The sequence below is a fragment of the Mobula hypostoma genome, chromosome 16 (assembly GCF_963921235.1).
Source record: "Mobula hypostoma chromosome 16, sMobHyp1.1, whole genome shotgun sequence".
Taxonomy (NCBI): Eukaryota; Metazoa; Chordata; class Chondrichthyes; order Myliobatiformes; family Myliobatidae; genus Mobula; species Mobula hypostoma.
The window spans coordinates 23,292,443-23,314,553 of record NC_086112.1 but is presented as its reverse complement, the minus strand read 5'-3'; the positions used below and the strand labels follow the sequence as shown (position 1 = coordinate 23,314,553).

Here is a 22,111-nt window from a genome sequence, read left to right as displayed (position 1 = left end):
AGCAATGTTAAAATGTAGTTAACTTTATAGCATAATCCGTAAAGATATGCTGATCAATTCACAATTTAGTTCTTTTTCTTTCTTTCTTCAATCTTTTTATTAGTTTCATAAAATATAAACATAACATAATAATAGTACAAAGTTATTGGGAATACATTGTTATACTTAACATGAGTAATCATAGAACCAAATAGTACTTAATTGACAAAACTCCCAATCATATAGGATACCAATGAATAAAGCAGAACAAAAAAAATATCTGGACAAAAATCATGAAAAAAGAAAAAATTAATAATAAAAAAAAACCCTCAAAAAAAAAACTTATCTAAACAGAATTAATCAACTAAACTAAAAAAGAGACTTGGACACGAGGAATTCTGCAGATGCTGGAAATTCAAGCAACACACATCAAAGTTGCTGGTGAACGCAGCAGTCCGGGCAGCATCTCTCGGAAGAGGTACAGTTGATGTTTCGGGCCGAGACGTCGACTGTACTTCTTCCTAAAAAGACCTGGGCTGTTTTAACATCGTAAAAAATGGGAGAAAAGAAAACCTTGGTGTTGACGACTCCGTTCCGCTCAACCAACACTACAGAGAAGTAAAATAAGTTTGGAAATGGTCAAATTACATCATATGAAAATGCTGAATAAATGGCCTCCAAGTTTTTTCAAATTTAATGGAAGGGTCATAAACCACACTTCTAATTTCTTCCAAATTTAAACACAACATAGTTGGTGAAAACCAGTGAAATATAGTAGGAGGGTTAATCTCTTTCCAATTCAGCAAAATGGATCTTCTAGCCATTAAGGTAAGAAATGCAATCATCCAATGAGCTGAAGAGGTTAAATCACAATTTAGTTCAAAGGAGAACTAAACTGCCCATGATCTAATAATGAAATCTGCTGTGAACAGATTTTAATTTTTGGAAGAAGCTGAATCATTTCAACACGTAACAATCAAGTGATAACATTGTTAATGCAAATCAAGCTTATTATTTCACAAAAAGTGAATTATAAAATTAAGGTCAAGCAATTAAAATTGGGAAATGGTATATTCATTGTGAAGTACAAAGGCACTCTGTGGTTATTTCTCAGCATAATGCAGCATGTTTTTTAATCTCTTAAATGACACATACAATAGCTAGCTGAATAGAGTTTTTAATATAAAGAGGGTGGCAAGGATGCTGTGTACATACATCTACTGATGCTTCTGGACACATCTTCAGTGATATTCCTGGAATCATCGGGTGTTTCGGGTGTTTCGAGTCTTTCAACATCATACAACCTCCTCCAGGTGACCCAGCTGGGGCTGATCAAACCCCAGCTTGTGTCCAGATGGCTAGCTTCTTATGACTCCATGGCTTCCCTCTTTTGAGCCACAGCCATCTTGAGGCCCTCTCAGCTGCATCGGTGGTACTGCGGATGGCTCTCCTCTTCCTCTCTCCCTCAATGCCAAAATGCCGAAGGCTTTAACTAAAGAACGGGCTACAAATCCTCTACAACCAACCTCCACTGGGAGACACCTCACTCTCCATCCAGCCTGCTAACAGTTGCTGACCAGTCCTGCGTACTTGGAGAGCTTCCTTTCAAAGGCCTCCTCCAAGCTATCTTCCCATGGGACTGTCAGCTCCAGCAGCACCACTTGCTTAGTTGACTCAGACAGTAGGACAATGTCTGATCGCAGGGTGGTGGCTGCGATATGGTTGGGGAACTTCAGCTGCCCTTTGAGGTCCACCAACAGCTGCCAGTCCCTTGCAGAGGTCAGAATGCCTGCAGATGTTCTTTTGGCAGGTATTGGCTGCTCCCCAGCTCTGACAAAGGCAATGGTCTGCTTGGAGGGTCGGGACCGCTTCGTCCACTCAACTCCTGCGCTGACGGCTTCAGCGATGGTCTTCAGGACCTGATCATGCCTCCACCTGTACCATCCCTCACCAAGTGCCCTTGCACAGCTGCTGAGGATGTGCTCCAGGGTTCCTCGCTTGGAGCACAGTGGGCATGCAGATGACTCTGCCTTACCCCACGTGTGCAGGTTTGATGGGCTTGGAAGCACATCGTGTGATCTATCAGCGGTCCCCAACTACCGGGCCGCGGACCAGTACCAGACCGTGAGGAAACGATATGAGTCAGCTGCACCTTTCCTCATTCCCTGTCACGCACTGTTGAACTTGAACATAGGGTTGCCAACTGTCCTGTATTTGCCGGGAAATCCCGATTATTGGTCTAAATTGGTTTGTCCCGTATTTCCCCCGCTAAGGTAGAGCATTTCTATGAAACCTTTCGTGCTGAAATGGCATGAAGCGAAGAAGCAATTACCATTAATTTATATGGGAAAAATTTTTGAGCTTTCCCAGACCCAAAAAATAACCTACCAAATCATACCAAATAACACACAAAACCGAAAATAAATAACACTTACACACAGTAAAAGCAGGAATGATATGATAAATACACAGCCTATATAAAGTAGAAATAATGTATGTACAGTATAGTCGGGAAGATGAAGGCAAAACCGACTTGTGGGAAAAAAATTCGGCACATACGCGCATGCGCACGTCACGCATGCGCACACAGGTGCCCGCGCAAGGCTTCATGGTCATGGTAGTCTTTCCTGGGGTAAAATGTCCCAGGATTTGATTGCTACTTTTGTCCCTTATTTGGGAGTGAGAAAGTTGGCAACCCTAACTGTAAAAGACGTGTTGAGGTGAGTTTACCCGTACTCGAACACCGCCCCTCCCCGCCCGGTCAGCCGGTCCTCAAGAATATTGTCAATATTCAATCGGTCCGCAGTGCAAAAAAGGTTGGGGACCCCTGATCTAGATCAGCAACAAATCAAATAATTTTTAATTTTCCAGGGAGTCTATCTCTGTCTTGAATATACTCATCATTTGAGTCTTTACAGACCTTTTCACTACGGGAAAGTCTAAAGGTTCATCATCTTCAAGGTGAAAACATTTCTTCTTATCTGTCCTCTTATTTTGAGACTGTGGTACCTAGTTCCAGCGGTCCATTGTTTTCCAGTGGTCCAATATCCACTCTTGCCTCTCTTTAACACTTTATGTATCTAAAGAAACTTTTGGTATCCTCTTTAATATTATTGGCTAGCTTATTTTTGTGTTCTATCATTACATTTTTATTGACTTTTTTAGTTGCCTTCTGTTGGTTTTTAAAAGCTTTCCAATCTTCTAACTTCCCATTAAGTTTTGCTCTATTATATGCTCTCTCTCTGTTGGCTTTGACTTCCCGTGTCAGCCATGGTTGCATTATTCTGCCTTTAGGATATTACTTCTTCTTGGGATGTGTTTATCCTATGCCTTCTGAATTGCTCCCGGAAACTACAGCCATTGCTGCTCTGCTGTCATCTCTGCTAGTGTTCCCTTTACAATCTGTTTTGGTCAGCTCCTCTCTCTTTACTCCACTGTAATATTGACACATCTCACTTTAGCTTCTCCTTCTCAAATTACAGGGTGAATTTGATCATAATATGATCACTTTCCCCTAAGGGTTCCTTTACCTTAAACGCTGTAATCAATTCCAGTTCATTGCACAACACCCAATCCTAAAAAGCTGATTCCCTCGTGGGCTAACCATGAGCTGTTCTAAAATGCCATTTTGTAGGCATTCTACAAATTCCCTCTTTTGGGATCCAGATATAATGCGGGTGTCTTGCAAGAAAGTGGTGATGGCTCTTTAATCACAATTGATCTGCCTGTACAGGCAAATATAAGAGGATGAATGAGAACAGGCAAGAAAATAAGTGTTGATATATTGTTTCCAGATATTATCTTCCCAGCACAGAGGGATACACTTCCAACAGAGGATGTGATTAGGACACCAGATCTGAAATATTGTGTACGCAGTGGCCTCTCTGTGTATGGAAGAATAAACTAGTGATTGAGGGAGAGTAGTGATAGCCTACCTGATAAATTCCTGGAATAGGGTATTCTCCTATGAGGAAAGATTAAGCAAACAAGCTATGCTGTCTTGAATTTCAAAGAATGGAAGGTATTTTTACTTAAATTTTTACCGGAATGATGCCTCTGCTGGTGTTCTCGTTTTCTTCATAAATGCTGAGTGTTCTGTTGAGTACTTACAGCATTTGTCTCAAAATAGGATATCAGCTATTCAAGACAGAGATGAGAAAAAATGGAATTTGCTACCCAAAACATTCAGTCATTGAGCATATTCAATTCAGAATTTAATAGATGTTTGGACTTTTGAGGGATTTGAGGAACGTGGAGTTTATACAGGAGAATAATGCTAAGATAAAAGATCACCTATCATCTTATTATAGTGTAGAGAAGCTGAGGGCATGTGGATCTGCATTGCTGCTTTATCTCCTTATGTTCACCTTGGGAATGGGGAGGCTGGAAGTTAGAATGGAAGTTGTTGGGTTTGTGGCTCTAATAGCTGCAGGATCATGCCCAGGTTCTACCCATCCACTCTGTTCCTAGTCAAATTCAAGTTTAATTATCACTCATCTATACGTGAATACTCATGAATACAACTAAATGAAGCAGCGTCCCTCCAGGGTCAAGGTGCATAACACAGCACCAGCAGTCACACATAGCACAAGGCAAATATAGCAGGAAACATATGGACAGAAAAAATATAGCCCAAGTCCCTGAGAGCCATGTGCTCTCGATAAAGGACACCAGATCTAGAATATTAAGTACATGATGGCCTCCTTGGATGTGGATTGAGGGGGAGCAGTGATAGTGTACCTGATAAATTCCTGGAATGGGGTCTTGTGAGGAAATATTACGCAAACAGGCTATTCGCTCTTGAATTTCAAAGAACAGAAGATGTTCTCACTTAACTTCTTACAGGAATGATGCCTCTCCTGGCATTCTCTCTTTCTTCAAAAATGCACACACTGCGTGGTAAATGGGATGTTATCCTGGAGCCACATTTCTGGAAGAACAAACATGCAGGAGATCAATCGTCAAGCTTTAGTGCAATTGCTGATGAATGCAATCAAGCTTGTCTTCCACCGACCAGACACTGGAGAGTGACACCGCTGGGAGGGGCCAGCCCCCAACACAGCATGGATGCTGCCTCCAACATCTCCTCCCCTGGGTGGCTGCAGAGATGTGTCTGTGGAGATGCTGGACTTCCTACACGAGTACTGCTATTTCTGCAATTAGAACTGCTTGTGTATGCTGTGCATATTTGAAGGAAGCAAGTGGTTTTTGCTATACATATGAAAAGAGAAAAGCTGTAAACACTGAACAGCATCAGAAAGAGAAGCAGAACTAACATTTCAGAGTGAAGACCCCTCAGACTTCCAGTATTTTTGACATTCAGATATCTTTTGCTATACTGCGCCACATTCAAATAGATTCGGTTGAGACTAGGTAAAAGGAGCAGAATCTAAAGTCCATACGAAGGTCTCCTCTCAAAATCTCGGTTGTCCCTCCACTGCCTGACTTTTTGAGTCTATCCAGCAGCTTGCTTTTTGCTCCAGATTCCAAAGTCTGTATTATTTTGTGTTAGCCTCTGAAATGTCCAGGAGAAGCTGTTCGGGGATGTGATGGAAAAAGATACAGGAAAAGTAGAACATAGCGTCATCCATTTTTTCCTACACAAATCCTGATGCTGAAGTGAAATTTCATTTGCATTGTTATTATAATAGATCACATTTTCTTTGAATTCCATTTTCTAGGCGGGAATTGGTGGATCCAATTGGTTTAACAGAGGAAGAGCTGAAAGAGATACCATACACCAAAGTAGAGTAGGTTCATTCAGCTATTATACCCTGATGTACTTGCTTTTCTTTTTCTGTGCTTTATTTTATGTTATGGATCGTTACAAACAGGCATAATTATGTTGTCCAAACAATTTTGATCAGAAGATGATTTTACAATGTATTTAATATTGGATTCGTAACATTTTGTTTCATTGAAGTCATTATGTTTACTAAACCTCAAGGTCTTTTCTGATTAGTAATTGAGATTTGATCTTTCTGATATCATCTTCTTAAAACGCACCTGAAATTAGATATTAAATGAATTATAAAGAAAAATCAAAAAGCATGGTGCTTTGGAAAATTAAGATGCAAAATGAAGTGTACTGGTTGCTATAGAGGTGAGCAAAACTAAATAAATCATTCAATTATTGAAAGCAAACGCTTGCTTCGTTTACTTGCAATTGGTAGATATTCAAATGAACATAAATTACTTGTTCCCAAGATGTCCTAATTATGGAAATTCTGTCCTCATTTTAGTGGCTGTGTTTGTCCAGATGGAGTTAATTAAAGCTCATTTTCAGGCCACATGCTTCATAAAAATTTTGAACTGTTTTTTGCACTGGTCTATGTAGGAAGATATAATCAAAAACATCAAATGTGTTTATAGTCCATCCGTTGGAAGTAGCTGGGATACTGCAATAATAATCTCAAATTGGTCTTGAATTTGGTAGGTAATTGGTGCTTTATTCAATGTCTGATGTATTCTTTCCAGAATCTTGAATTACACATTCAGCAATCCTCAGCTATGTTCCAGGATCAGATGTTGACTGTACTGTTAATCCACTCTTTCCAACGAACAGGGGTGTAATATCTTTGTTGATCAATAGATCATGCCGTGGAACTTTTGCAATTGAGTGACTAGCTAAGAATAGACTTGCACTTGCAAATTTGTCCCAAAGGGGATGCACTGGAGAGCCGACAAACTCCTCTGGAACTACCTGCGTGAAGCACTACGAGAAGGAAACAAAAAATTAGGAAGAGAAGTGTAACACTTTAACTTAGTCTGACAAATATGCAAGATTAAATGTCACCCAATGCAATCATAATTTACCAGAAAGAAACCCTAAGACATTTTTTTTCCCATTTGTGTTGGTTTCTATTTCTCAAATAATTTCAAAATTTTCTGTCTCCAGGACTCAAGGTAACCCGATACGAATCAGGCATTCACACTCACCTCGAAGTTTTCGACAGTATCGTCGCTCTCAGTGTTCCGATGGTGAACGATCTGTTCTGTCAGAAGTAAAGTATGTATGTTTGAATCCATAATTGTATCTCTCAGCTCAAATAAGTTTATTGAGATGTGTGAAAGATCATATGAAGCATTTTCATTTGGACCTTTCAGAGCTACCCTCCACCAAACAACATACTTGCAGTCAACAACACTGTATTGTGGAGAAGCAACATTCTTATTCTATCTGAAGCTCCATGGGAGTAGTCAGATACTTTTGAATACAGAATATTAGTGAGATATTGAGGCTCCAGTCAAGAAAAAGAAAGAAGCATATATTGGGTTTACGAGGTCTATGATAAATGAATCCCTTGATGACTATAAAAAGTTAAGAATACACTTGTGAGGGAAATCAGGAGGGCAAAGAGAGTGTATCAAATGGCTCTAGCAGGCAAAATTAAGAAAAGTCCCTATCTTTAGATATATTAAGAGTAAAACGGTGCCTAGAGAGAGAATAAGTACCCTTGGATCAACAGGGTACCCATGTTTTGAGCCATAGGAGATAGGGGAATGTTATTAAATTCTCTTAAGTGTTTACTGAGGAGAAAATAATGTTTGCTCAGGAGATAAGGTAAAGCAAGTGGAGATATTTTGAAGAACGTTCATATTATCTGAGTGGAGGTATTTGCAGCCTTACTGTGTATTGAGATGGAGTTGCTTTTCAGACCATGATGCAACCAGTAAGGATACTTTCAACAGTGCATCTGTAGTTTGTCACTGCATACTCTGATAATCTCCTTAACCTCCTGTTTGTTTTCCTTATGATTGTATTCATATGCTGGGATCATGTGGTTGAGTAAGTCTTTGGGGAGGCCACACTTGGAGTACTATCTACAATTTTGGTCACCCTGTTAGACCATAAGACAAAGATGCAGAATTAGACCATTTGGCATACTGAGTAGAGTCTGTTATGGGAAAGATGTGGTTAAACTGGAAAGAGTGCAGAAAAGATTTACAAGAATGTTGCCAGGGCTGGAAGGCCTGACTTACAAGGAGAGATTGGCCAGCCTAAGTCTTTATTCCTTTGAAATTATGAGAGGCTATAGTGTTGAATCAGGTTCGCAGATCTAGTGAGACAGAAAGCAGTCTCTGCGAATAGGTATATTCATTATTTATTTACAAACAGTAAAAATGTGACCAAACATTCATGTTCCCTAAGTTACAGAGACTACAAAGCTGAATATTCAACAAATTTACTTGGCTAAAAGTGCGCACAGAGCATAACTTCCCAATGGTCATGTCCACCACTTGGCTAAAACAAAGGGAGAGAGACAGAACCACCCACACGTGCTCTCTCTATACCCAGGATATTTGAAACTGGACACCAGGCAGTTAACCAATGGGAAAAGCAGCTGCAGTTTCTAAACTAACCAATCACAACAGAAGCAGAATAAGGTACGTCCCTCACAGGACAGAGGCATAGATAAGATGGACGATAAGTCTTTTCCCCAGCGTAGGAACATCCAAAATTAGGGGACATAGGTTTAGGGTGAGAGGGCAAAATTTAAAAGGGTACCTAACAGCAACTTTTTCCACACAGAGGATGATGAGTATCTGAAATGAGCTGCCAGATGAAGTGGTTGGGGCGGGTACAAAGGCATCATTTTAGACTGGAAAGAGTGCGAGGAAGACTGGAAAGAGTGCGAGGAAGACTGGAAAGAGTGCGAGGAAGACTGGAAAGAGTGCAAGAGTGTTAACAAGACTCAAGATCCTGAATTGCAGGGAAATATTGGGCAGGCTAGGACTTTATTTCTGGGAGCATAGGAGACTGGGGAGTTGACCTTAGAGGTGTGTAAAATTCGGGTGGTATCTAAATGGAGCGAACTGCCAGAAGATGTGGTTGAGGCAGTGACAATAATAAAATGTAAAAGACATTTGTACAGATAACATGGACAGGATGTTTAAGTTCAGGTTCAAATTTATTATCACAGGCGTGCATACGCAGGTATAAATGCTGTAAAAAATTAGCTTTATTTCAGTAGCACCAGCACAGTACACTACAAAGATGACAAATATAAAGTTAAATTAACATATATTGTACGTAACATACATAACAAAATAAACATCATACTAGTGCAAGTTGAGAGAAAGAAAAATAAATATCGTCTGAAACTTTAGGTCAGTTCAAGAACCAAAATGAAGAGGAAGAGAAGCTGTTGTTGAACCTTGAAGTGTGGGTCTTCATGCATGGTGGGAATCCCTGATGATGATATGGGCTAAAAACAGACAAGTGGAACTAGCTTAGGTGGCCACCTTGGTCAGCATGGATGAGTTGGGCTGAAAGGCCTGTTGCTCTGCAATATTACTCTACAACTTTAAAACAAATTCTTCTCATCTCTCACTGGATTTTATGCCAACAATAATTTAAGCTGTGGGCATTGCCTACAGATTACTCGGCTTATTTCATAAAAGTAATAATTTGTCCTCTTACATACTCTATCATAACCTCTCAACTTCTCGCAAATCTCCATAAGGTCACCTTAACCTTCACTGTTACAAATAACAGAGTTCTGTCTGTTTCAGTCCCTTCTCATTTCAGTCTCTTACCTGGGTAACCTCCTCTATCTCCTATTTCAAGCATTTTTATTTTTCCTGAATCATGGTTCACAATATTGCAGTTGATCTTTAACTAACAATCTAGAAAGTTTTAACATGATCTGCATTCGGCTCTATTCTATGATGAACAGAAATCAAACATCTCTATTCTATGTTTATATTTCTTAAATAACAAGAAATTCTTGTGGTTTTTTAGGCCACACCATAAATAACTTTGTCTCTGTTACGGGCCATCAGGGTCTTGTTGATTGCTTGTACTTTGTCAAAATGGGATCATGTATAGTGTACTCACTGTCAAAAACACCCCTTCCAAAGGACATCACAGCATTACAGATCTCTTTTAAATCTCTCTGCACCTTTCCATACTATCTATGATCCCCTGAAAGTTATAACTGTGCTCAAAGCTGTTTATCTTGTTAAGTTGCATAATGTGGTTCTCTGCACCTAACTCTGTATTGCTTAGAAATCATGACTATAAATACATAAGAAAATAAGAGTAGCAGTCAGCCCTCTGTCCCCTCAAACCTGCCCCACCATTCAGTATAATCATGGCTGATGCATGCTGGCTTCAACTCCTCTTCTTTGTCAGTTCCCCATAATTTTGGCGTGGCACGGTGGCATAGTGGTTAGCACAATGCTTTACAGTACAGGCAACCTGAGTTCAATTCCCACCACTGCCTGTAAGGAGTTTGTACGGACTCTCTGTGAGGGGTTTGTACGGTCCCTCTATGACTGCCTGTAAGGAGTTGTACGGTCTCTCTGTGACTGCCTGTAAGGGGTTTGTACGGTCTCTGTGACTGCCTGTAAGGGGTTTGTATGGTCTCTCTGTGAGGAGTTTGTATGGTCTCTCTGTGAGGGGCTTGTACGGTCTCTCTGTGAGGAGTTTGTATGGTCTCTCTGTGAGGGGCTTGTACGGTCTCTCTGTGAGGGGCTTGTACGGTCTCTCTGTGAGGGGCTTGTACGGTCTCTCTGTGAGGAGATTGTACGGTCTCTCTGTGAGGGGTTTGTACAGTCTCTCTGTAATTATCAGGAGGTTCTGGCCCAATATCTTGTCTTTAGAACTTAATAGCCAGTTAGCAGAAAGTGCATCTAAGTGAGATGAAATATATTTGCGTGTAGAATAAAGCTCTTATTATTTAGCCTTCACAATGTAGTCAGATTTAATTTTTAAAGTGTACTTAAAGCATTAGCTTAAGACATTTCTATTTTCAAAGGCAATCTCTGAATGATTGTTATATTAATGGTAAGTTAAATGGCAAATTTATTGCTGAGTCCATGCATAGCATGAACTGATTTTAAGCTGTCTGAAACCATTTCTATCAGGTCACAAGATAGAGACTCTTTCCCTTCATTCAGTGTTCATTTATGTAGATCTCAGTAGCCACTGCACAGCCTTCCAAACCTATAGCCTAGAAATAATAAAAATGTATTCTTAATGACATTCCTTTGGTTTTAAAGTACAATCTGAACCGATCAATTTGTTTATAATGTCACAGTTAGATAGCAGACAGAGGAATATGTTAAGTATCAATATTACAGGAAAATTTGACATGGAAGTCTTTTTCTGTTGATCAGTGTCAAAAAAGCCGAATTAAATCCACGGTGATTCAATGTTGTAAAACAATAAAACATGAAAATTTCTGGGGGTGGGCGCGAGTAAATACTTTTCATAGGCACTGTATATGATGCGTTCTGCAAAAATAGTTTTTGTGCTTAAGTAAATAAAACTGGTTTGATTATTGTTTAATGCAAATTTTAGTGCCTCAGAATATAAAGTTATAAGAGAGCAAACATATCCATTTGTTTTCAGTTCTAGAACAGACCTTGTGCCCCCACTGCCTGTGACCCGTGCCTCAGATGCTCACGGTCCTCGTGGATCATCTGCACCATTGAATCAAGTAAGTTTTATAAAAATCATTAATAGTATATTTTGAAAGTCACACTGTGTAATAGTGAAGAAAATACTCTCAGCACTGGAGAATGTACCTGAATCTGATTATATGATTGGAAGAACATAGCTTACTGGATGAAGACACAAGTTAGGAACTTTGGCCTGTACTTTCTAATTCTCCACAGAATCAAAGAATTATATAAAACTTACAACAAAAAAGAAAAAGTGCTATTCAGTCTAATTCCCACACATCCCGCTTCCAAAATTAACTCACAACTCTTTAACCAAATAGCTGTTTAAATGCGATAAGGTTCTCTGTCTCAGTCACTTTTCAGGCAATGAGAGGTCCAGTCATATGGCCAGCCACTGTCCTCAACTTGCCTCTAAACCTCCAACCAATTACTTTAAACTTATCCCTCTGATTTTTTCATTCATCTAATAAAAAAACAGCATTCCTGTTTAGACCACTTATACTTTTCTACATATCAATTAAGTTTTCCCTCACCTTCCCATTCCAGATGAAAGCATATTGGCTTATCCAGTCTCTATTCACAGCTACAATTTTCCAGCAGTGACAAAATCCATTTGAATTTTCTCTGCATCTTTTTCCCGTAAAGTGTAGATCAAAACTATCTGTAGCACTCAACCAATGACCTAACTAGTGTACTGTCCTAGCAAAATTTTCTTGCTCTAAGACTCCATCCTTTGGATAATAAACCATTCTGTATGCTTTTTTAATCACTTTATTAGCTGACCTGCTACCTAACTGATGTGTGGACATCCATCCATTACAATGGCCCAATGTTCCTCCACCCCTCTCAGAAGGTTTTTATTATTTAGAATTACAGAATTTCCTGGTACTTTGTTAGTAATCTTGGGTTGCGTAGAACACAGAAACATAGAAAACCTACAGCACAATACAGGCCCTTCGGCCCACAAAGCTGTGCCGAACATGTCCCTACCTTAGAACTACCTAGGCCTTACCCATAGCTCGCTATTCTTCTAAGCTCTATGTAGCCATCTAGGAGTCTCTTAAAAGACCCTGTCATTTCTGCCTCCACCGCCGCCACTGGCGGCCCATTCCACGCACTCACCACTCTCTGCATAAAAAAACTTACCCCTGACATCTCCTCTGTACCTACTTCCAAGCACCTTAAAACTATGCCTTCTCGTGCTAGCCATTTCAGCCCTGGGGAAAAGCCTCCGACTATCCACATGATCAATGCCTCTCATTATCTTATACACCTCTATCAAGTCACCTCTCATCCTCCGTCGCTCTAAGGAGAAAAGGCCGAGTTCACTCAACCTATTCTCATAAGGCATGCTCCCCAAACCAGGCAACATCCTTGTAAATCTCTTCTGCACCCTTTCTATGGTTTCCACGTCCTTCCTGTAGTGAGGTGACCAGAGTTGAGCACAGTACTCCAAGTGGGGTCTGACCAGGGTCCTGTATAGCTGCAACATTACCTCTCAGCTCTTAAACTCAATCCCACGATTGATGAAGGCCAATGCACCGTATGGCTTCTTAACCACAGAGTTAACCTGCGTAGCAGCTTTGAGTGTCCTATAGACTCAGACCCCAAGATCCCTCTGATCCTCCACATTGCCAAGAGTCTTACTATTAATGCTATATTCTGTTATCATATTTGACCTACCAAAATGAACCACCTCACACTTATCTGGGTTGAACTCCATCTGTCACTTCTCAGCCCAGTTTTGCATCCTATCAATGTCCCATTGTAACCTCTGACAGCCTCCACACTATCCACAACACCCCCAACCTTTGTGTCATCAGCAAATTTACTAACCCATCCCTCCACTTCCTCATCCAGGTCATTTATATCGCACGAAGAGTAGTGGTCCCAGAACAGATCCCTGAGACGCACCACTGGTCACCAACCACCATGCAGAATATAACCTGTCTGTGGGCAAGCCAGTTCTGGATCCACAAAGCAATGTCCCCTTGGATCCCATGCCTCCTTACTTTCTCAATAAGCCTTGCATGGGGTACCTTGTTAAATACCTTGCTTAAATCCATATGTACTGCATCTACGGCTCTACCTTCATCAATGTGTTTAGTCACATCCTCAAAAATTTCAATCATGCTTGTAATGCATGACCTACCTTTGACAAAGCCATGCTGACTATTCCTAATCATATTATGCCTCTCCAAATGTTCATAAATCCTGCCTCTCAGGATCTTCTCATCAACTTACCAACCACTGAAGTAAGACTCTCTGGCCTATAATTTCCTGGGCAATCCCTACTCCCTTTCTTGAATAAGGGAACAACATCCGCAACCCTTCAATCCTCTGGAACATCCCCCATCCTCATTGATGATGCAAAGATCATTGTCAGAGGCTCAGCAATCTCCTCCCTCACTTCCCACAGTAGTCTGGGGTACATCCCATCCAGTCCCAGTGACTTATCCAGCTTGATGCTTTCCAAAAGCTCCAGCACATCCTCTTCCTTAATATCTACATGCTCAAGCTTTTCAGTCCACTGCAAGTCATCCCTACAATCGCCAAGATCCTTTCCATAGTGAATACTGAAGCAAAGTATTCATTAAGTACCTTCCCTATTTCCTCCGGTTCCATACACACTTTTCCACTGTCACACTTGATAGGTCCTATTCTCTCATCTCTCATCCTCTTGCCCTTCACATACTTGTAGAATGCCTCGGGATTTTCCTTAATCCTGTCCGCCAAGGCCTTCTCATTGCTCCTTCTGGCTCTCCTAATTTCATTCTTAAACTCCTTCCTGCTGGCCTTATAATTTTCTAGATTCCTATCATTACCTTGTTTTTTGAACCTTTCGTAAGCTCTTCTTTTCTTCTTGACTAGACTTACAACAGCCTTTGTACACCACGGATCTTGTACCCTACCATCCTTTCCATGTCTCACTGGAACGTGCCGACTCAGAACCCCACGCAAATATCCCTTGTATATTTGCCACATTTCTTCCGTATGTTTCCTGAGAACATACATATGTTTCCAATTTATGCTTCCAAGTTCCTGCTTGATAGCCTCATATTTCCCCTTGCTCCAATTAAACGTTTCCCTAACTTGTCTGTTCCTATTCCTCTCCAATGCTATGGTAAAGCAGATAGAATTGTGATCACTATCTCCAAAATGCTCTCCCACTGAGAGACCTGATACCTGACCAGGTTCATTTCCCAATACCAGATCAAGTACAGCCTCTCCTCTTGTAGGCTTATCTACATATTGTGTCAAGAAACCTTCTTGAACACACCTAACAAACTCTACCTCATCTAAACCCCTCACTCTAGGGAGATGCCAATCAATATTTGGGAAATTAAAATCTCCCACCACAACAACCCTGTTATTATTACTCCTTGCCAGAATCTGTCGCCCTGTCTGCTCCTCGATGTCCCTGTTACTATTGGGTGGTCTATAAAAAACACTCAGCAGAGTTATTGACCCCTTCCTATTCCTAACTTCCATCCACAGAGACTCAATAGACAACCCCTCCATAACTTGCTCCTTTTCTGCAGCAGTGATATTATCTCTGATCAACAGTGCCATGCCCCCATATCTTTTGCCTCCCTCCTTATCCTTTCTGAAACATCTAAAGCCTGGTACTTGAAGTAGCCATTCCTGCCTCTGCACCATCCAAGTCTCTGTAACGGCCACAACATCATAGCTCCAAGTGCTGATCCACGCTGTAAGCTCATCTGCTTTATTCATAATACTCCTCGCATTAAAATAGACACATCTCAAATCATCAGTCTGAGCACATCCCTTCTCTATCACCTGCCTATCCTTCCTTTCGCACTGTCTCCAAGCTTTCTCTATTTGTGAGCCAACCTCCCTTTCCTCCGTCACTTCATTTCGGTTCCCACCCCCCAGCAATTCTAGTTTAAACTCCCCCCAATAGCCTTAGCAAACCTTCCTGCTGGGATATTGGACCCCTCAGATTCAAGTGCAACCCGTATTTTTTGTACAGGTCACACCTGCCCTAGAAGAGGTCCCAATGATCCAGGAATCCGAATCCCTGCCCCCTGCTCCAATCTCTCAGCCACGCTTTTATCCTCCACCTCATTCTATTCCTATACTCACTGTTGTGTGGCACAGGGAGTAATCCTGAGATTAATACCTTTGAGGTCATGCACTTCTTTCCTAACTTCCTATAGTCTGTTTTCAGGACCTCCTCCCCTTTCCTGCCTATGTTATTGGTACCAATATGTACCATGACCTCTGGCTGTTCTCCTTCCCACTCCAGAGCCATCAAACTTTCTTCATACCATAACCTTTTCATTACCAGTATCATTCATGTGAACCTCCTCTGGATCCTCTCCAATGCCAGTACATCTTTTCTTCGTTAAGGGGCTCAAAGCTGCTCAGAATACTCCCAAGTGCGGTCTGACCAATGCCTTATGAAGCCTCAGCATTAGATCTTTGCTTTTATATTCTATTCTGTTCAATACCCCCTCAAAACCTAATAAATATGTAGGCACAGTTTCTCCTTCATGAAGCTTTGCTGATTCTGCTTCACTAAATTCAAGCATTATAGCCTTGCTCTTATATTCTGGTCCTTTCAAAATGAATGCTAACATTACTTTTGCATTCCTCATCCTGACTCAACCTGCAAGTTAACCTTTAGGGAATCCTTCACCAAGTCCCTTTGCATCTCTGCTTTTTGAATTTTCGTTCCTTTTAGAAAATAGTCTACACCTTTATTCCTTCTACCGAAGTGCCTAACCATACATTTTCTTACACAATATTGCAGTTTGTTGCCCATTCTCCCAATTTGTCTCAGTCCTTCTGCAGCATCTCTACTTCCTCAACACTATCTACCCCTCTAGCTATCTTTGTATCATCCATAAACTTGGCCACAAAGCCATCAATTCCATCATCCAGATCAGCGACATGAAAAGGAGCAGCCCCAGCACCGACCCTTGTGGATCACCACTGGTCACCAGCATCCAATCTTCTATCCATGCTAATATCTTCCTGTAATACCACGGGCTCTTACCTTGTTAAGCAGTCTCATGTGTAGCATCTTGTCAAAGGCCTTCTGAAAATCCAAGTAAACAACATCCACTGACTCTCCTTTATCCATCCTGCCTGTTATTTCCTCAAAGATTTGTCAGGTAAGATTTCCCCTGAAAGAAACCATGCTAACTTTGGCCTATCTTATCATGGGCCCCCATGAACTTCAAAACTTCATGCTTGATCGTAGACTCCAACATCTTCCCAACCACTGAAATCAGGCTAACTGGCCTATAATTTCCTTACTTCTGCCTCCTTCCCTTCTTTAAGAGTGGAAAGGCATTTGCAATTTTCCAGTTCTTTGGAACCATTCCAGAATCTAGTGATTCTTGGAAGATTGTTACTAATGCACCCACAATCTCTTCAGCTACTCTATCAGAATCCATGGGTGCAGTCCTTCTGGTCCAGGTGACACATCTACCTTAAAACTTTTCAGCTTACCAAGCACCTTGCCTTTAGTAATAGCAACTACGTGCTCTTCTGCCCCTCGACACTCTTGAATTTCTGGCATACTACTGGTGTTTTCCACAATGTAGACTGATGCTAAATACTTTTTCAGTTCACCCACCATTTCTTTGTTCCCCATTACTACCTCTCCACTGTCATTTTCCAATGGTCTGTTATCTACTGTCACTTCTCTTTTACTCTTTATATATTTGAAATGGCTTTTGGTACCCTCTTTTATATTATTGGTAGCTTGCCCTCTTATTTCATTTTTTCTCTCCTTATGGTTTTTTCGTTATATTCTATTGGTTTTTACAAGTTTTCCAATTCTCTAATTTCCCACTACTTTGTTTTTTTTGCCCTCTCTTTTGCTTTTATACTGTCTTTTGACTTCCTTTATCAGCCACGATTGCCTCCTCCTTCCTTTAGAATACTTCATATTTGGGATGTATCTGCACCTTCCGAATTGCTCCCAGAAACTCCAGCTATTGCTGTTCTGCTTTCATCCCTGCTGGCGTCTCCTTTCCAAGCTGCTTTGGCCAACTCCTCTCTCATTCTCCTGTAATTCCATTTACTCCATCGTGATACTAATACATCTGATTTTATCTTTTCCTCCTCAAACTGCAGGGTGAATTCTATCATATTACAACTCCTCTCAGGGTCTTTTTACCCTTGCAGTTTCTTAACTCTATCCTTGAGGATTCTACATCTTCCAATCCTATGTCGCTTCTTTTTAAGGAATTGATTTAATTTATTTATACCAACAAAGCCACCCCATTCCCTCTGCCTACCTGCCTGTCCTTTTGATACAATTTGTATCTGTAGATGTTAAGCTCCCAACTAGAATCTTCTTTCAATCACAGCTCATTAATGCCCACAACATCATATCTGTCAATCTATGAGCCTCACTTTTGTGCTTTGGTTTCTGAAAAGGAATCAACCTTTTGAAAAAAAAACTTGAGGAATTCCAAGTAATTCATGTTTCTTTAACTATGCTTAAGTACTTGACTATTCTCCAGGTAGTTTGGATTTCTCATTGTCATTTCTAATATGTCAGTCAGTGTGAATTATAGAATTTATGATTCACATATTATCTTCATATCTTATAAATTCTAAACAAAAATCATGAACTCCAATATGAATAAAGTCATGATGTCATTATATACAGTCATTAGAAATGTCTTAACGTATTGTGTTGATTTTTCACATAATTTTCCCACTTCTGTAATTATTAATCAAGAGATTAATTGATAAAGAATGGGCACTTTGAATTCAGAATTTGTAGATGATATAATGAACCACAATAGTAAAACTATAGTTACATGTAATTTTGGAAATAGAACTTATTTTAAGATGAAGTATGTAATCTCTTTATTTTGAAAAGACTGAGTACAATTATTATCACACTTAAAAACAAGGTTACTAATTTTCTTTTTGGTGGTATGAAAATTGCATATTAATAAATGAATTGCTATGACATTTGCTTTAAATTCTGCTACAATTAGAAGCGAAATAAACTTGAAGGAAGTACAACAGAAAGAAAGCTGCAGACTGCAAGTGATAACTGGGATTCAAAATACAATGTTAAAACTTCTCGAACTATACAGACACCGAGGATAAAGAATGACAGCTGATTATCATTAACTTGTCATCTGAAGAAATTGTTGCCCAGGCCTTGATGTACGGACAACTCTATTTGCCACAATAATATTGCCTTGAGTGAAAACTTGTTTTGACATTGTTTTATTACAATACATCCTATTTCTTCTGGATTTTATACTGATCTCAAATATATTGATGACAGACTTTGGGACCAAGTACCTCCTTTTTTAAATATATTTTCTAAATGCAGCAATAGAAGACTTTTCTACACTTCTGTTTGTACTGAAATTTTCATTCCTGATCATCAATACACTTGAACAAAGGTAAAGCATACAAATTTATTTAACACTGGAATGTTTATCTATTGCATTCAATACTTTCTATACAGTGCTCTCATGATATTACCCTTAATTGAATGCATCAGGTAAAATATTGTTATTTCGTCTTAGAAATGAATGGTTTGTGCAGTTTTTATATGTCTCCGTACATCTTATAGTACTATTTGTTTAGTATTTCCAGTTTGCAGGAATATTTGTTTAGATGCTAGTGTATTGTCAATAAATAAATGTTACCATTTATTGCGGATATCTTTTTATATGGACTGAGTTTAAACTGACCATATTTTATTCTTTACTTAAATAAAAATTTAGTAAGGTCAATACTTGTTACAAGTAACTTCCTGATGAGAGAACAGCTTACAATGAATGACTACTCAATAATGATTATCTCAATAATTTAATTTCTGGTAACATCCTGAGAATAACAGTTCCTTGATTTGGATGTACTTAAATTCAATCTTACTAAAATCAATGCAAATGATTGAAAACTAATACTTATTATTTAGAAGAGCTGAATTTTAGCACACTTTTCTAAGCGTATTGTGAATTCTTCAGAACATGCAAGTGCATATTGAACATTCATGAAACTAAAATGTACTTACAAAAGTTAAAAGCCACATAAATGGATCATGGAAGCATAGTGCCTGTACTTATATGTGTATATTGCACATAAGAGGAGTACATTTAGATTTTACATCAGTCCCAGTGCAAGACCACCCCACTGGAACAATGGACCAGTTACTTCTTGCCTCAATTCACATGTCATTGCTCTAGTTGCATTTTATGCATAGGATAACATTATCATTATGGCATTTGAACTACCAACAGGACTTGGATCAATTGGTTCCTATGAGTATTTGCTTACAATTCACCAAAATTTGTATCATGCAGAAAATCCAGAACAATATGAAAATTCAGGTGGCCCCTCTGCAACATTGATTTTATTTCCATTATTTCCCTGACATTGATGTTGTAGTAGCCTGATCATGCTGTTACAAACGCCATTCCCGTTGCTTATAGCTGTCAGTACTGGCTATTCCTGATTTTCAATTCTTATCCACCCCTCCACCCCTCCGCCCCACCAGTTTCCCTACCTTCTGCTTTGTTTCTCCGTTCCCTCTCTGATTTCCACGTCCCTAATGGCTGCTTCTTCTCCCACTCTTCATCAGTGTTGCGGCCATGGAGTGACTGCTTCAGCTGCGCTCACTTGGTTCCCAGCAGGGCAGAATTCCTGAGCTTGGAGTATAGCTGCTGTCGGCAAGCATAAGTCAGCTATTGGTAACAGTAGTCAGCTACTGATGCTTTTAAATGAGAGAATAAAGCAATCTGTTTTTAATGGAGGAATTCCCAACTCAGCAATACAAGGGGTGAATGATAAGTTTGTGGCCTAAAGTAGAAGGAGTCAATTTTAGAAAACCTAGCACATTTATTTTTCCTACATTTACACACTTAATCCAGCGGTCGTGGAGCATACGCATCCCTTCTTTGGAGAAGTCGGCGTCTTTGACCTCTAGAAGTGGTCCACAGCAGGAATAATTGATAAGTTTGTGGCCTAAGGTAGAAGGAGATGAGTTATTAACTTCAAACTTTCTGCATAATTACTCAAAGAGTTGAACTGCATGTGCATATAACGAGAGCAGCATAACTCATCTCCTTCTACCTTAGGCCACAAACTTATCAATCGCCCCTGCTATGGACCACCTGGAGGTCCAACATACTCTCGTTACATGCACGTGCAGTTCAACTCTTTGAGTGATAATACAGAAAGCTTGAAGTTAATAACTCATCTCCCATCTATTTTAGGCCACGAACTTATCAATTACCCCTGCTGTGGACCACTTCTACAAAGAAGGTAACCGTATGCTCCACGACCACTGGACTAAGTGTGTACATGTAGGAGGGGACTATGTTGAAAAATAAATGTGGTAGGTTTTCTAAAATTGACTCCTTCTACCTTAGGCCATGAACTTGTCAATCACCTCTCGTACTTTTGATGGCAGCTGATCTTTCATTTAGACAAAATATAATGCCATTTAGTGCCCCAAAAGTGGGTAAAATCCAATTTCTAAAGCCAAAGTGGGTGCAAGTCAGGGGAACTTGTTTCAATGTGGGTATAAGGCATTGCAATCAATAAGCTTTTTTTTCCACCTACATTATTTTGGCTGTAAGAATATTTAGCTGTACACATAAAATTTAGCACCAATGGAAAGTAGAATTTTTATTTTAATAAAATTTATCTGTGAGTGAAAATAAGTAAACTCATTTGGCTCAGAATCCCATTTTTGCTTCAGAACAAAATAAAAACCATTTCATAAACAGAAAAGATACCAGTAATACCATTTCACTGATACTTTCCCTGTGGGTAAACAAAAAGCATGAGGACATACAGTACTGTGCAGAAGTCTTAGGCACCCTAGCTATATATATATGTGCCCAAGTCTTTTGCACAGTACTGTAAATATCAGATGGTCAATTATAAATAAAAAGGAGCACTTAGAAGATTTATTTACTGAGAAAGGTTAGTATATGGAACTCCCCAAAATGGAGATTAGTTAAGTCAAATTACTTGATGGCTCATAGGATATGCACGTAAGGGAGGAAACAATAGAGCATAATGGTGATATGTATAGTTAAAGGGAGAGGGAGAAGGTGCATGTTGAGCATTCCTACCAGCATAGACCAGTCCATCTGAATAGTCTATTTCTGTGCAGTACGTTTTACACTGAGTGACCACCTTATTAAGTACAGGAGTGGAACCTAGTGTGATCTTCTGGTGTAGCCCATTCACTTCGAGGTTCAATATATTGTATGTTCAAAGAAGCTCTCCTGCACACCACTGTTGTAGCGTGTGGTTATTTGAGTTACTGTCGCCTTCTTGGCAGTTTGAACCAATCTGGCCATTCTCCTCTGAGCTCTCTCATCAACTAGGCATTTTTAACCACAGAACTTCCACTTACTAGATTTAAAAAAAATTTTCGTGCCATTTGGTTGTGCGTGAAAATCCCAGGAGATGGTATTCTGAGACACTCAAACCACCCCGCCTGGTATCAACAATCATTCCAGGGTCAAAGTCACTTAAGTTTCTTCCCCCTTTCTATGTTTGGTCTGAACAACATCTGAACCTCTTGACCATGTCTACATGCTTTTATGCATTGAGTTGCTGCCACGTGATTGGCTGATTAGATGTTTGTACAAATGAGGTGTATAGGTGTACCTAATATAGTGGCCACTGAGTGTATATAATTAAAGGTTTGTGAAATGATTAGAAAATTACTTTTAATCCAGATTTATGTAAT

General features: G+C 39.8%; 1 protein-coding gene and 1 long non-coding RNA gene across 6 annotated transcripts in view; one reads left to right on the top strand and one right to left on the bottom strand.

Annotated features, from left to right (window-relative positions):
• The window catches only part of epb41l4a (erythrocyte membrane protein band 4.1 like 4A), a 236,026-nt gene extending 216,972 nt beyond the window's left edge, over window positions 1-19,054 (top strand). For 4 of the 5 annotated variants that reach the window (XM_063069160.1, XM_063069159.1, XM_063069157.1 and 1 more), the window contains 4 exons: window positions 5,661-5,729; window positions 6,878-6,988; window positions 11,339-11,426; window positions 18,381-19,054. In XM_063069160.1, the coding sequence (XP_062925230.1) occupies window positions 5,661-5,729; window positions 6,878-6,988; window positions 11,339-11,426; window positions 18,381-18,509 (397 nt within the window). In that variant the 3' untranslated portion in view covers window positions 18,510-19,054. The remainder of the gene's footprint in view (window positions 1-5,660; window positions 5,730-6,877; window positions 6,989-11,338; window positions 11,427-18,380) is intronic. The other variant, XM_063069158.1, reaches the window with a different exon arrangement.
• Window positions 4,878-20,058, bottom strand: LOC134357279 (uncharacterized). The gene is made up of 3 exons (XR_010020586.1): window positions 19,910-20,058; window positions 6,919-6,974; window positions 4,878-4,909 (listed from the first exon to the last, which is right to left on the bottom strand). It is a non-coding gene; the product is annotated as an uncharacterized LOC134357279 (long non-coding RNA).
• Between the last annotated feature and the right edge of the window lie 2,053 nt (window positions 20,059-22,111).